Genomic DNA, 15,170 nt, shown 5'->3' with positions numbered 1-15,170 from the left:
GTATCTTCGTGCCTGTGATAAATTCTCTCTTCCGCTTTGCCTTTTCTAGAGGAAGTGGAAGCTCTCTGAGTTCCTGTAGTTCTAGAGCAGAGGATGTTGCAGTTGGGCATGAGAGGAAGTTAGGTATTTTGTTAAAAGATTTCTGTGCTAAGTACGACATTTCAATTTTTAATAGTGATCCTTTAGAAAAGTTTTCCTCCCATTTTTGTGTGATTCCTTCCTAAAGTTCTCAGGAAATAGGATTATTTCAAAATGAATATATAGGTTCTTAGCCGAATTCATAATGGTGTTCAGAGTATCTGATTAATGCTCGTAAGCATTTGGAATTGTGGTTTCATGCTCGTGTATATAATACAAAGAGTGAAAGTTAACTTCGAACACGAATCTCAAAGCTATGCAAGTTTGATTTTCTATGTGTTAGGAGAGAATTAACTTCAGCAGGGTGTGGCAGCAAAGGACTATAATCCCAGAACTTGGAATGTGGAGGTACAAGATCAGGAGTTCAGGGTCATCGTGCAACACACCAGATTCCGTCTTTAGAGACAACAACAATAGCAACCAAAAAACCCTTTATTTTAGAGGTCTTTATTTTAAAAAGCCATTTGATTAGAATTAATTCACAAATAAAAACATTATGCAGTGTGATTAAGGTAGACGCTCAAATAGCTGGAACCCTGTGTCTCAGTGAATACCAGTTAGGACGGCCGTGCTGAAGCCTGGGTCCTCACTGAGGTATTACTCTGTCAATTAGATTTTAAATCACTTACCTACCATAAGGAGAGAAAGACTACGGTGGTGGTGGGAACTAGAAAGACGATCGGATTTATGTCTTCCTTAATGATACCCAGGACCTTGCCTACATTCTCTCTTTACTGTCACCTAATATTACCCCATCTTAACCTCCTTTCTAAATGTTGTGAGATACCCACAGTTACCATCCTCAGTTAAAACTGGAGTGTGTGTGTGTGTGTGTGTGTGTGTGTGTGTGTTTATACATTGTAGATCCGAATTGGCACAGAGGGAGAATGGTGTATTTCTTTTCTTTGTTTCTGAGTTTGTGTGGCCTTGATTGACATTGTACATTGCAGTCCTCACAGAGCTGTCCCCCCCCCCGCCCTGCCCTCTGTGTACAGCCTGAACACAGGCTTCTCCCTGTGTGTAGGAAGTAAGAGTCCAGGTGATACTAGTGGCATAATAACAAGCCCTCTGGCCTGACTGGTGTCACATCACACGCGTGCACACACAGAGGAATTAGTGTACACGTGTGTCAGTACCAGTGACAAGAACAGTCATAGGTGGCAGAGCTGAGTGACACACATTCCGGGGAAAGTGGTTACTCTGAATCCTATTCCTTCCCTAAAGAAATCTCCAGCTTTGACCCAGTGCAGTGTGGACGGGTCTTCTAGTCTTAACATTTCAGGCTTTAACAAATAGTTCATAAAAGAAGCTGTGGATTCACCACAGAGAAAGATACATTTTAGTATCTGGTTTTCTGCCCTGCTTAGATTTTGAAAAGGTCCATGCATAGGTTGTCAATTCCTCTTGCTATAAACAAAGTTCCTTATGCATAGTAACAGCAGCAGCAGCAGCAGCAGCAGCAGCAGCAGCAGCATAATTTATCAGTAGAGGTTCAGAAGCTCGCGGTTGGCCAGTTTCAGTCATCTCAGTCCTGAGCTCTTAGCACTTTTTACAGACATTGTTATTTACCCCGCTGCTCCACTTTTGATTTTTTATTGTGTCTCCTCCTGACAGCTAAGATGTTGCAAGCCCATGTACAGTCAAAGTGAGGCCTTGTTGAGCTTTAGGGCATGGAGACTGCAGCATACCGTGTACATTTGGAAGTTAATAGTTATCAGCCTTCTGTGCCTCCCTTTTTGGTATGCTGTTCATTAGCGGATTTGTTGGCTATCAGTTTTATTTCCTTGGTATTTAATTTTTATAGTTCTTTGTAAATCCTGTATGTTAGCCCCTGTCTGAAGCAGGAGTGTGAAGATGTCCTCCCCTTCCGTGGGCCGTGGGCTCTGTTGTTTGTTGTCTTTGCTGTGCAGAAACTTTATATTTCACAGTCTTCCATCTGCTGAGAGGGGGCTACTTCCTGCACTATTGGTGTTCCATTCAGAACGTTCTTGCCTACCACAGGGTCGTCTTCCCAGGGACTTTGTGAATTGTATTTTGTTTTATTGTGTGTGCTTGTGTGTGCACGTGTTCGTGCAAGTGTATGTGTATATAGTTTAGTTTTTTCCTTGACAACCTTTTCCGCCGTATGTTTTGGCCATGTTTTCCATCCCCCTTCTCTCAGGTCTGTGTACCTTCCCACCCACCTTACTTTATATTCTTTCTCCCTCTCAAAAGACAAAGAACCAAGAAACACACACTCAGAAATCCTCACAAAACCCACAAATATAGAAATCAAAACAAGCAAGCAAAAGATCAGTAAGCCAAAAAAAAAAAAAATGCTCAAGCAAAGCAAAGTGAGATTTAAAAAAATCTGCAAAAGTACCATCAAGTTAACTTTGTTTTGGGCAACTTCTCCTGGGCATGAGGCCCACCCGCAAGGGCGGCCCCACCCATATAAGGAGCCTTCATTCCTTTGCAGCTGGGTGTGACTTTTAAATGGCTTCTTCTTGGTTGGGGGGAGGGCCTGTGTTTACATCTTCCTCTCAGTGCTGGGACCCCATGTGAACCTGTGAAGGTCTCGTAGGAGCTGCCACAGTCTCAGTGAGTTCTTGTGTTTATCAGCTCTGATGTGTCGGGAAGACACTGTTTCCCCGGAGTCACCCATCTCCTCAGGCTCTTGTTATCTTTCTGCCTCTTCTTTCCCACAGAGCCCTGGGCACTGAGTGGGGGATTTGATGGAGACATCCCACTTAGGACTGAGTGCCCCAAAGCCTCTCCCTCCCTGCCATTGTCCAGCCGCGGGTCTCTGGGTTGATTCCCATCAGCTGCAAGAAGCAGCTTCTGGGTTGAGGCCTGAGGTACCCCAGTGTCTGGTAGAACTTTCTTCCCTTCTACTCTAGCAGTCCTCTAGCAGTGTCAGCGTTTCAGGCTCTAAGCTAAGATCTTTGATATATTTTTGAATTGATTTTTGTGAAGGTGAAAGATACAGACTTAATTTAATCCTTCACAGGATATCCACTTTTGCCGTCACTATTTGTTGAACGTGATCTCTCTCTCTCTTTTTTTTTTTTTTTCTACTGCATGTTTTGCCTCCTTTGTGGAAAGCTAAGGTGGTCACAGTTTTGTTGGCCTGTATATGGGTCCTCTATGCTGTTCCAGTTGTCCATCTGCCTGTCTTCTTACGACAGCACAAGGCTGCGGTCATCACTGTAATTTGAGGTTGGGTTTCGCGTACCTCCAGTGTGTTCTTCTTGCTGAGGATTACTTTGGATATTTGTGGTCTTATATGAATACTTGGATTGTTTTTTCCTTGATCTGTACAGTATACATTGGAATTTTGATAAACATCACTTGTTTAAACTTGTAGATTACTTTTGATGGTATATCCATTTTGTAATATTAATTCTGTTAACTCAAGAGCAGAGATCTTTCTGTCATCTAGCATCTTTGGTTTCCTTTTTTAGTCTTGATGTTTCAATTTGTTGCTTAGGTGTCTTTGTAGGTACTTACTATTTAAAGTAGTTTATCTTATTACTATTATTTTAAAATTGTGTGTGTGTCCTGACCCGCAGGACAGTCAACAGGGTTCCTTAAGCCACCTAGAAGAAAGGCGATGGGGCGACAAGACAATAGAGAGAGGCTGGACAGCAAGTCGAATCCAGATCAAGCTGTCAAACTTTAATTTTCATACAAGTCAATATAAAGGGAAGCATACAAGATTCAGGAGGGGTAAAGGGGGAACAATCTCAGGGGGTTGGCATCATTTCTAAGAAACAGTTTCTTATAATTTCTGGTAAAGCTAGTTATTGCTGCTGGAATTCTGGCATGATAAAAGGGGGGTCATAAGGCGGTGAAGTGGAAAGGGGTTGCTATAGTAACCTATCTACAGATGAACTTCAAAAGGAGGGGGTTTTGAGATTTACATAGGAATAGTTCCTGGCATGGAGATCTAAGTGAGAATGACTCCTGGTATCGAGGTCTCCTGGCATTGAGAGCCAGGTGGGGATGGCTCCTGGCATGTGTGTATGTCTGTGTGTGGGTTTATTCCCTTGACTCCAGTGCCATTGAAGGCCAGAAGAGGGTACCGACTCCCCAGGACCCGGAGTCAGAGGGGGGGTCACAGCCACTTATTGTGAGTGCTGGAGCTCAGTCCTAATCCCACTGCCACACCATCTCTGTGGCCCATGGGTACTTGACATTTTGGGGAGTTATTATGAATAGGTTAGTTTTCTTAATATCTTTCTAGTATATATGAAGGCTATATTGATTTGTATCTTATAGCTTTACTGTGAGTGTTTTTATATCTGAGAATTCTCTAGTAGATTACAGAGTCTTTTTTTGTTAAAGTTTGATGTAATTTTTATCAGTGCACTGTCAGCTGTCTTTAGACTCTACTAGAAGAGGATATCAGCTCCCATTACAGATGGTTGTGAGTCACCATGAGGTGGCTGGGAATTGAACTCAGGACCTCTGGAAGAACAGTCAATGCTCTTAGCCTCTGAGCCATCTCTCCAGCTGTAAGACCCAAAAAAACAGAGGATGCCCCAGCGCCCCACGCCTTCCGAGGCAGCACTCATATCACTCGTGAGAAACGGTCTTGATACAATTAGCAAGAGGATTTTTATTCCAGAGGCTCTGGGGTCCACAGTCGTACACTGCACAGGGGTAGAAGTCTGTGGGACCCTGAGTGCAGAATTGGGACAGATTTTATAAGTTTACAACAAAGCCTGCGAGTCACAAACCCATCATTCCTTAGCATCGAGAGCCCACGTAGTGCGAGCCAATCGAGTTGTATCACTCCATAGTTTTTTAGACCAAACAGTTTAAATTATCGGAGCCCGCGCTCTGTGGACTAGTTAGTTTCCTATTTTTTTGGAGGTCTATAGCTGCGTGAACTCCTGGGTGGGGGTAATGGCGTTAGCAGTTTACAGAAGCAAGATAAGCAGATAATTAGCTCATTTCCAGTTACCTTACAGGGCTAGGATACCTACTCCAGGCCTTTTTGCCTAGCTCTTAACAAAGGATGGGCTCTGGAATGCGACCTTTCACTTAGTTTCTAACAAAGTGGGTTCAAGGAATATGAAGTATTTGGGGCTCCTTAGAAGGTTGGAGTTAGAGCTTCTTTGGAGCGAGATAACAATTTAAACTTCTGACTTCTTGGGATCATTAGAGAGTTAGGCTGTATTTTCTATCCTTTCACAGCCTACATAGAGTCTTTTAAAAATAGAATCATGTCATCTGAGAATGGGATAATTTGACTTCTTTTCATAAAGTTAATTTTTAATTATAAACCAATGTTTGACTTTTAGGTTGGAAGGAAATGTCCTTATTTAAAGCCCGTGACTGGTGGTCTACTGTACTGGGAGAAAAAGAAGAATTTGACCAGGGCTGCCTGTGCTTGGCTGATGTCGACAACAGTGGGAACGGACAAGGTGAGGAACCTGAGGGAGTGCTTTTGTTTTCCCGGTGTGGGGACTGAACTCTCATCTCACACATGACGACACGGTGCTCTGCTTTAGTCTGCACCTCCCCACTGGAGCAGAGCACTACAGACAGCAAATAAAAATGACTTGGTTTAAAAACATGAATTTAGGAGAATATGACCGGAGTGTGGTAAGTATAGCCCAGGTTTGAATGTACCTGCCTCCCCCTCACCATCCTTTATTTATTTATTTGTTTATTTTGAGATAAACTTTCACTGTGTAGTCCAGGCTGGCCTGATCTCACTCTGGTCCTCCTGGGTTTAGGATTACAAGCGCGTGCCACTGTACCTGGTGTTTCTCTTAAAAGTAACATGTAGGCAGCGGGCTGGCAGAAGTGTTCTTACCTCTGTTTTATTTATATCATCTGGGCTTTGTTCATGCCGTCATATTACTTGGTGGAATTAATAGACAGATCACGTGGCACCATTTGGTTTGCTCCCAGATGGGGTCTTCTTGGGTCGAGGTAGTAAGATACTTAATAATTTGAAAAATTTCTTTTAGAAATCATTTACAACAAAAATGATGTGCTCTTCTACTTGAATCTGACAGCATCAATGTCATGATAAAGCCACACAGATTCTGCTACTGAGGGGAAACAGTCGCTATACCATTGCTTTCATTTTGTTTTAGAGAAACCAGCTACTGTCTTAGCTTTACACTGCTGGCTTCTTTGCATAGTCATGCACTTCAAGTCTTTAAGAAGGGCCTATATAGTTCTATATAATTACATATAGTTCTATATAGTTAGAGTATGAAATTAGTACTACATTTGAATGACTCGTATATCACGAGCTTTTATTTTGTAATTCAGATAATCATTGGCCTCCAAGAAAGAACATTTAATCTGCTCATATGAATATTACTTCTTTCCTTTTATTTTATTTCTATTTCCTGCAATGGAACAAGGGGCAGGGTGGAAAAAGAAAGGTACATTTGCAAAGGAAGTGAAGGAGAGGACTGGGAAGAGGAAGAGAGGAGGAGGAGGAAGAGGAGGGAGAAGAGGAGGAAGAAGAGAAAGGGGAGGAGGAGGAAGAAGAGGAGGAGGAGAAAGAGGAAGGGAAGAGGAGGAGGAAGAGGAGTCATAGCACAAGGTCTTAAAGTGCAGAAGTGTCCTCTGATTTGTTTTTGAGAAGAATCCAGGCCCTCCCCCTACTGTAAATGGGGCAGAGACTTTACAGTGAAGTCTGTTCAGAGGCCGCCTGGGGGCTCCGTGATTATCCAGCACGACGATTGGAAGCTTGTAGCTTCCCTTGCATTCGTTCACATGAGAGTCACAAAGACATCTACTACCCAGGGGACATGCCGAAGCTCACTCCTGTCTAAAGCGGTCAAGCTCAGCCTGGTTGAAAACTATACCTCTGGAATAGGCTGCTTTCGTTTATTTCTGTTAGGGTTCTGTCCTGTGGAGCTAGTTGTGAGCACTGTCTTCTGTTTTCCTAATCGGTGCTGTATAAGCACCATTACATGTATGTCTGCCAAACAGACAAAACCAGTGATTGTCTCCTCCCAGAGCCGGATAGCTGTCCTGCAGTATTCTGGAATGATTATCACATATGAAGTTGTCTGTTCTAGACATGAGAGCCTGTGTGGTGCTAGTCCCTGGGTGTGCATGGGGCGCTGGCTCAGGTGTCTGCACTGTGACTGCTCAGAACTTGCAAGGCCTACTCTAAAGCTCAACAATTACTGTTGATCTGAGGGAGGAAGGGGTTGATGTAAATGGTTTGAGATCTGGTCTTTTTAGGATAATAGTAACCTCCTCCTCCTTCTTCTTCTTCTTCTTCTTCTTCTTCTTCTTCTTCTTCTTCTTCTTCTTCTTCTTCTTCTTCTTCTTCTTCTTCTTCTTCTTCTTCTAAAATTTGTTTACTTATTTTGTGTATTGCTCTCTTCAAACACACCAGAAGAGGACATCAGACTCCATTGCAGATGGCTGTGAGCCATAATGTGGTTGCTGGGAATTGAACTCAGGACGTCTGGAAGAGCAGTCACTGAGCCATCTCTTTAGCCCCAGGATAACAGTATCTTGTAGTCAGAATATAGGTAGAGGTTTGGAAGTAAGTACTCAGAGTGTGTAGACACACGGAGAGACAATGGAGTGAGGGGGATGGAGGTGGCAGACCGTAACTTGGAGATTTGCGAGTAGTAAACGGGGTAGTTTGGGAAGTAGTCAGAAATAGGTTTTGAGAGGCCTTCCAGACAGTCAAAGGAAACGGCTGGCCTTTTCCCCCAGGAAGCAAGGTGGGCTTGCTTGTTTGTTTATAAAGTCTTCCATGTAGCCCAGACTCCTCTCCACCTGACTGTGTAGCTGAGCAGGGGCCTGAAGCTCTGATCTTTCTGCCACCAGCTCCCAAAGGCCAGGCTTACCACTACATGCCGCTGTGCCTACTTTACACGATGCTGGGGATGGAGCCTGCCCGTGTAAATCCGCCTAGGCAAGCACTGTGCTAACTAAGCTCCGCCCTGGCTTGGCGGCAGTTTTTAATGACAAGAGGGATGAAAGGTTCACAGTCACTTAAAAGCAAGTGGCTCATTAGTATTCTTTGCAAAAAAAAATAGATTTTTAAAATTACTTAAAAAAAATTTCATGTGTCCATCTGTGTGTGTGTGTGCGTGCAGGCGACTGTGGAGTCCGGGTGTTGGATCTTCTGCAGCGAGGTTTTCAGGTGCTTAGCTGTGAGCCACCTGAGCTGGATGCTGAGAGCCAGGCTGGGCTCCTTTGTAAGAACAGTAACAGCTGGAGAGAAGTCTCCAGCTGCAGGTGGTGTTTTTGGAGGGCTGGTGAGCGTTCACTCCTAGGTATGCAGGGAGTGAGGTGATGACAGAGTGGGTGGTAGAGAGACTATGGCTCTTTAAGGAAACCTGCTATAAAAAGCAAAAGAAAGAAAGACTGAGGACAGTACATACCCTAGAGATTTTCCCCACTGTGACAAAGACAAGAAGATAAGCTAGAAGTTCCCATGCGTCTTTAAAGCTAGCGAGCCTTTGCATCCCAGAACTCTATCCACACCACCAGTCCTCTTTATCTGACCTCTTTAAAGGCGGCTGCTTTATCAGTTCATGCTCTGGGCTACTGTCTTTATGACCCTCTGGACTTAGTATAATTCAAAGCAAGTATTCAGGATACTTGCAGAGCTCGGGTATTTGCTTTTTCCAAGTGCATCTATGTAAGTCCCTGTCTTACTGTTATATTGCTGTGAAGGGACACCATGACCATGGCAACTCTTACAGAAGAAAGCATTTAGCTGGGCTTGTTTACAGTTTCAGAGGAGTAGACCATTGTCGCCATGGCCGGAAGTATGGTTGCATGCAGGCTGAGAGCTCTACTTCAGGCAGTGGGAAGGGAAAGCCCCCGGCCCGGGCTAGGCTTCTGAAATCTCAGACCATCTCCAATGTCACACTTTCTCCAAACGGCCGTCCCTCCTAATTCTTTCAAATAGTGCCACACCTTTGTTACCAATCTTTCAAATCTGTGAGCCAAGCCAGGTGGTGGTGGCGCACGCCTGTAATCCCAGCACTCTGGGAGGCAGAGGCAGGCGGATTTCGAGGCCAGCCTGGTCTACAGAGTGAGTTCCAGGACAGCCAGGGCTACACAGAGAAACCCTGTCTTGAAAAAAACCAAAAAAAAAAAAAGAAAAGAAAAAAAAAAGAGTTTTAAATCTGTGAGCCTATGGGCACTGTTCTCATTCAAACCATCACAGTCTGGTAGGGAAGATTCCTAGGACAATTCATATTATGGGAAGGAGAGACAACTCAGTGTTTAAGAGCATATAGTACTGTTGCAGGATATTTGATCACATTGTCAACCCGGAGATTGTGTTATTTACTGGGAAAAACCCTGTTTCTAGTTGTGGTGTGTGACTCATCCCTTAGTGCAGTACACACCTTTGATTCCTCTGTCTGGAATATAGACACACTCTTAGTATACACTTCTAATCCCAAACAATGAAGGTAAAGTTAGTTTGTAGATGGAAGCACTCATGTTTAAGAGTGACGTCTAAAAGAGTGGCAGAAAAAGTGACGAATCAGAGAAAGATTTGACAGAATAGGATCTGCCCAACTTTCATGAGAAGAGAGAAGAAAGGGAAGTTACTTAAGAGAAAGAGCATCAGGGTTGAGGCAGGGGGCAGGGCGGGAACAGTGGGGTTAGGGGGGAAGAGGGGGAGGGAGAGAGAGAGAGGAAGACGGAAAGGGAGGGAGAGGGAGAGGGAGGAAGGGGGAGATAGATAGATAGATAGATAGAGAGAGAGAGAGAGAGAGAGAGACAGAGAGTAGTTATACCAGGAGAGTTTTGCAGAAACAAGCAGAAGGAGCTAGAAGATTATAACATATTGTCAAAGTTCGCACGAGGCCAAGCAGAGCAATTCAGTGAGAAACTGAGAGAAGCCAGATTGAATCAGTCAGCTTGGAGTGGAGTTGGAGCCAAAAGAGCTGAGTTGAACCAGCCAGCCAGGGATCAGAAAGAACTAGGAAGAATGTGAACTTATTCAGTAGCAAGCCTCAGAGGCTGAAAGCATTCTAGGCCTAGATTTGATTGTACGGAGGCTGGAAGCTGCCAGGACTAGGCCTAGGTTAGCAGATGGAGGCAGTGAGCTTCGGAGATGACAGTTAGATCAGGTGAATAAAAGTCACATTTACACAGTGCTTTTCCAGAGGGAAGGATTCAGTTCCCAGCACCCATCTGGCAGCTCACAATTGACTGTAACTTCAGTTCCAGGAAATTTGATGCCGTGTTCTGGCCTCTGTGGGAACCAGGCACACATATGGTACGTAGACATACATGAAGGCAAAACATCCATACACTTAAAAAAAGTTCACATTAGGTCCATGGGGTGTAACAGCCATGGTAATAGACAGACTGTCACTGGTTATGTGACTCTGATTCTGACTTATGTGTGACAATGGGCAAGAAGTTGTGACTTTCTAGAAGCTTGTGGTGGCCGGTTTTCCATGACCTGAAATGTGTATGTTTATAAGTGAGGGAAAAGGCCTTAAGTAATGTAATAAATGTGCTTTCTTTAAACTACTACTCAAGGGGGTGAGGGAAGAAGGCAGACGTGGTCTTATGGCTTTCCAGTCAGTGTCCCAGGCACTCTCATTTGAATGACTGAATTTATCATAGCTTGAAATCTGTGAGTAAAACTTTTATCTGAAATCTGGTTATTGTAATAGCCAGGCCTTTTAAAAAATCATATGTTTACAATATTCTTTTGAGCTTGGGTTATTAACTGTGGACTTGACCATTGTCATTGCCTCTGATTTTAAAAAATTATTATTATTATTTTATTTTATTTTATTTTGCCTTCACGTATATCTGTGTACCACATGTGAGCCTGGTGCCCTAGAGGCCAGAGAAGAGCACAGGATTTAGATCCCTGGAACTGGAGTTACAGAAGGTTTAGAGCCATTGTGTGGGTGCTGGGAATAGAGCCCAGGTCCTCCAGAAAAGTGACAAACATTCTAACTGCTGAGCTATCTCCCTAGGCCTATACCCCTGAATTTTGAAGGGCTCTATTAAAATCAAATGTTGGCTATTTAGTGAGGTATTGTCTTAGTCAGGGTTTCTATTCCTGCACAAACATCATGGCCAAGAAGCAAGTTGGGGAGAAAAGGGTTTATTCAGCTTATATTTCCACATTGCTGTTGATCACCAAAGGAAGTAGGGACTGGAACTCAAGCAGGTCAGGAAGCAGGAGCTGATGCAGAGGCCATGGAGGTATGTTACTTATTGGCTTGCTTCCCCTGGCTTGCTCAGCCTGCTCTCTTATAGAACCCAAGAACACCAGCCCAGGGATGGTACCACCCACAAGGGGGCCTCCCACCTTGATCACCAACAGAGAAAATGCCTTACAGCTGGATCTCATGGAGGCACTTCCTCAACTGAAGCTTTTTTTCTCTGTGATAACTCCAACCTGTGTCGAGTTGACACACAAAACCAGCCAGTACAGGTATGATGGGGTGTGATGGTGTCTAAGGCCTGGCAGCACAGGAACTCAGTAAGGAACGAGCTTTCCAGACTCTAGTAACTTTGTTATGAGCTTATAGCCCCATTCTTCCTGATCAATATCATTAATTTTATCCAGGAGATCTAAGATTTGTCAACTTATGTGTTACTGCAGTTTAAAAGCCAAAGAAACTGTCTTTGAATTTGATTCTTAGTGGTAAGTTCCACTGATGTAAATGTGAATTCTTTCTGCAGAGTCTGACCTTTTTGATCTTTAAATGCACCGTAGCTGTACTTTAAATTATCCAGTGTCTGTAGAAAAAGCTGACTTACATATGTTGTCATTTCTCCTTTCTGTCTGCGTGGCCAATGGCAGCAGATGATTAGTCACCAGAACGTTATGGGCAATGGGTGTGGACTGGATTGTTTCTGTCAACTTGATACAAACCACAGACACCTCTAGTGAGAGAATCTCAGTTCAGGAGTGAGCTCTATCAGGGTGGCCTGGGATGTGTATCTGGGGCATTTTCTTGATTAATGGTTGGAGTCAGAGGCCCCAGCGTACTGTGGGTGGTACAATCCCGGAGCAGGTGGTCCTGGGCTGTATAAGGAAGCAGGCTGACCAGCCATGGAGGACTGTGCTCCTCTGTGGTCCCTGCTTCTGCTTCCTCATTCCCGGCGCCTGCCCTGACTCCTGCCAGTGATAGACTCACCGCTAAGCCCAGCAAACCCTTTCCTTCTGCACATGGCTTTGGACAGTGTTTTACTGCACCAACGGCAGCAGTCTAGGACAGAGCACCAGGTTCGGGATGACGGGTCCTTTTTCTTGGAGCAGTGCTGCAGAGCCCCACCCAGAGCAGGGACAGGAGCCTTACAACGGGTTGCTCCAGCAGAACACAAGGACTCGAATGTCCTTCTTGTGGGGATATTCGTGCTTGCAATTTTCAGTCTGTGTTATTTTCTACATTAATTAACTTTTTGGCCACAAATAATATGACATCATGATAAATTTAAGTAAAAAGGATGTAGGAATGAGAGAGCCAACACTCCCCAGCTGCAGAGCAGAGTTTGTCTGGCTGGGCCTTGGCAGCAACAGAACTAACTAATCATGGTTCCCCTGATCTTTCAGACCCCCCAGGATGCCACCATGGGGTCTTCTGGAGTCCGGATGGCTTTATGCCTCCTTAGGACTGAAATCCCAATGGGAATGCCTTTCCTGGAGGGGAATGCTGAGGACTTAAAGGGTTAGTCTGTGGGAGCACAGTAAGCCATGAGTAAAGCAAAGGTGGACCTCCTCCTAAGTAAGCTGAAATTTGTTTCTTGGTATCACTTTGACGAGTGTTACTTCAATGTCTTAAAAGGCAGCAGCATGTGCTGTGACAGTTATAGATGCTAAGCTTTGGAAATGAAGGTGTTGCCAAGGCCATGTTACTTCTCAGGTCTTCAGCATTTCTTTGTCTCTTCTAGTATTATTTTTAAAGAGTTAATTTTTTATTATTTAACTCATTTGATTTATTTAATGTGTACAGTACATGTGTTGGTGTGAGTTATGTGTACCATATGTTGCAGTACTCCATGGTGACCAGAAGAGGGCATCAGATAACCAGGAACTGGAGTTGCAGGTGGTCTTGAGCCATCCTGTGAGTGCTGGGCATGGGACCCAGCACTCACCTATGCAAGAGTTGTAAGTGCTGTTAACTTGTGGGCCATCTCTTCAACACCCTGTTCTAGCTTTTCTGACGCTTCTAGGATCCTTCTCTGTTTCTTCTAATTTCCAGTCACTCTAGACAGTCTGGTTTGTAGATGTGTCCTTCCAGTTTCTGCTGTATTGTGAGATGGAAGTCTCCCAGCCTTGGCTTACCTTCACTAGCCTAGGCTGGCCTTATGCTCACAGTATAGCTCAAGATGGCCTCTAGTTCTTTGTCTTCCCTCAGCTTCTGTGGTAGTTTAAATGGGAGTATTTGAATTCTTGGTCCCCAGTTAGTTGGAATTATTTGAGAATGATTAGCAAGTGGCCCTGTTGGAGGAAGTGTGTCTCTGTGGGTGGGCTTTGAGGCTTCAAAACCCATGTCATTGCAGTTCTCTCTGTCTCTGTCTGTCCCTCTGTCTCTGTCTCTGTCTCTGTCTCTCTCTCTCTGTCCCTCCCTTCCTCCCTCCCTCCCTCCTACTTTTGGGAGAGTATGTAAGAAAGCACTTAGTTACTTAGCACTCCAGCGCCATGCCTGCCATGCCGCCTGCCTTGCACCCTGCCTTGGGGGGGTCATGACTTTGTACCCATAAGTCCCAAGACAAACATTTTCTTTTGTAAGCTTCCTTGGTCAGACGCAGAAGAGAAGCACCTAAGGCAGTTTCCCAAGCGCTAGGATCCCATGCCTGTGCCGTCTCACCCTGACTGCTTGCATCATAGCTCCCCCTGCCCTTTCCCCTTAAAGGACAGTCACACCCTCATTTGAACCTGGTTCTATCTGCAAAGACTGTTTTCAAACTAGAGCACAGACCTGGAGCAAGGATTTGAACACATCATTTTGGGAGACAGTTTAAATTGCTACACACATCCTTTCTTTCACCCTCTTGTACCCAAGACCATTCGCTGTTATGGGGGCATTCTAGAGAGACCCCAGTACCCACTTAGAGTGCCTTCAGCAATCATAATCAAATATGGAGTTAGCATTCCATGATGAAACCGGTTTGTAATCTTTACCAGTCTTTTGAGATGGACACCAGTTGATGCTTAAGAAAAATGTGCTCTAATTTACTAGTTTCCTTGACTTTTAATGGTGTAGAGCTGCTCTTTGAGAGGGTGTGTGTGATTCAATAGGATCACTTTAATCCCATCATCTGTTGAAAAAGTGACTTTTGTGTTAGAATCTTTGAATATCCTGACTCCTTTAGTCTTCAGAAAGTTGATTCTCGATATTTGCCAATGCCCGTTTCTTACTCTGTGTTTTCAAACTCTGTTTACAGATAAGATCATTGTGGGCAGCTTCATGGGCTACCTGAGAATCTTCAATCCCCATTCTGTAAAAGCTGGAGGTGGGCCTCAGGCTGAGGATTTACTTCTAGAAGTGCATCTGCGGGACCCAGTGCTGCAAGTGGAAGTCGGGAAGTTTGTCTCGTGAGTAGGGATCACGGATTCTGGGGGTCTCCCTCTTGGGGATTAGATCTGTCCCTAGAAGTGACACTTTCATGGATTTAAAAAAATATTTCATGAACTATGTATGTAATAGATATATGTCATGCAGGCAAACCTTAAACACTTGCTGTAGAAACATGTACATTAGTGATGCGCTAATTTAGGGTTTATTCCTTTGTGTGTTTGTATCTGTGTGAGTGCACGCACATTCGGGTAGCACAGGTGCGCACTCTCTGCCTCCTTTTCCTTTGAGAGAGTGAACCTGAGCCTGGGGCACACAATTTCTAGTCTAGGGTGTCCAGAAAGCCCCAGTACCCTCCAGTTCTGCCCTCTGGAGCTGGGGTTGCAGGAGTGAAAGGGGTGCCCTGTGTGGTAAGGGTGCTGGGGTCTGAAGAGTGGTCCTTATTGTGGCCCAGCAAGCGCACTCAATACTGAGAGCACTTCTGTAGTAATGGGGCTTGAGACAGCTAAATATCTGTTTATAAGTACACAAAGGTTC

The 15,170-nt window shown here is 44.4% G+C and overlaps 1 protein-coding gene across 4 annotated transcripts in view; it reads left to right on the top strand.

Moving 5' to 3' along the window:
• The window catches only part of Bbs9 (Bardet-Biedl syndrome 9), a 390,144-nt gene that overhangs the window by 11,310 nt on the left and 363,664 nt on the right, over positions 1–15,170 (top strand). For 3 of the 4 annotated variants that reach the window (XM_052188801.1, XM_052188800.1, XM_052188802.1), the window contains 2 exons: positions 5,427–5,549; positions 14,503–14,653. In XM_052188801.1, the coding sequence (XP_052044761.1) occupies positions 5,438–5,549; positions 14,503–14,653 (263 nt within the window). In that variant the 5' untranslated portion in view covers positions 5,427–5,437. Of the gene's footprint in view, positions 1–5,426; positions 5,550–13,107; positions 13,223–14,502; positions 14,654–15,170 lie in introns of those variants that run through there. The other variant, XM_052188803.1, reaches the window with a different exon arrangement.

This window comes from Apodemus sylvaticus, chromosome 7 (assembly GCF_947179515.1).
Source record: "Apodemus sylvaticus chromosome 7, mApoSyl1.1, whole genome shotgun sequence".
Taxonomy (NCBI): domain Eukaryota; kingdom Metazoa; phylum Chordata; class Mammalia; order Rodentia; family Muridae; genus Apodemus; species Apodemus sylvaticus.
The sequence above is the reverse complement of the archived record's forward strand: the minus strand, read 5'-3'. Positions and strand labels throughout refer to the sequence as shown.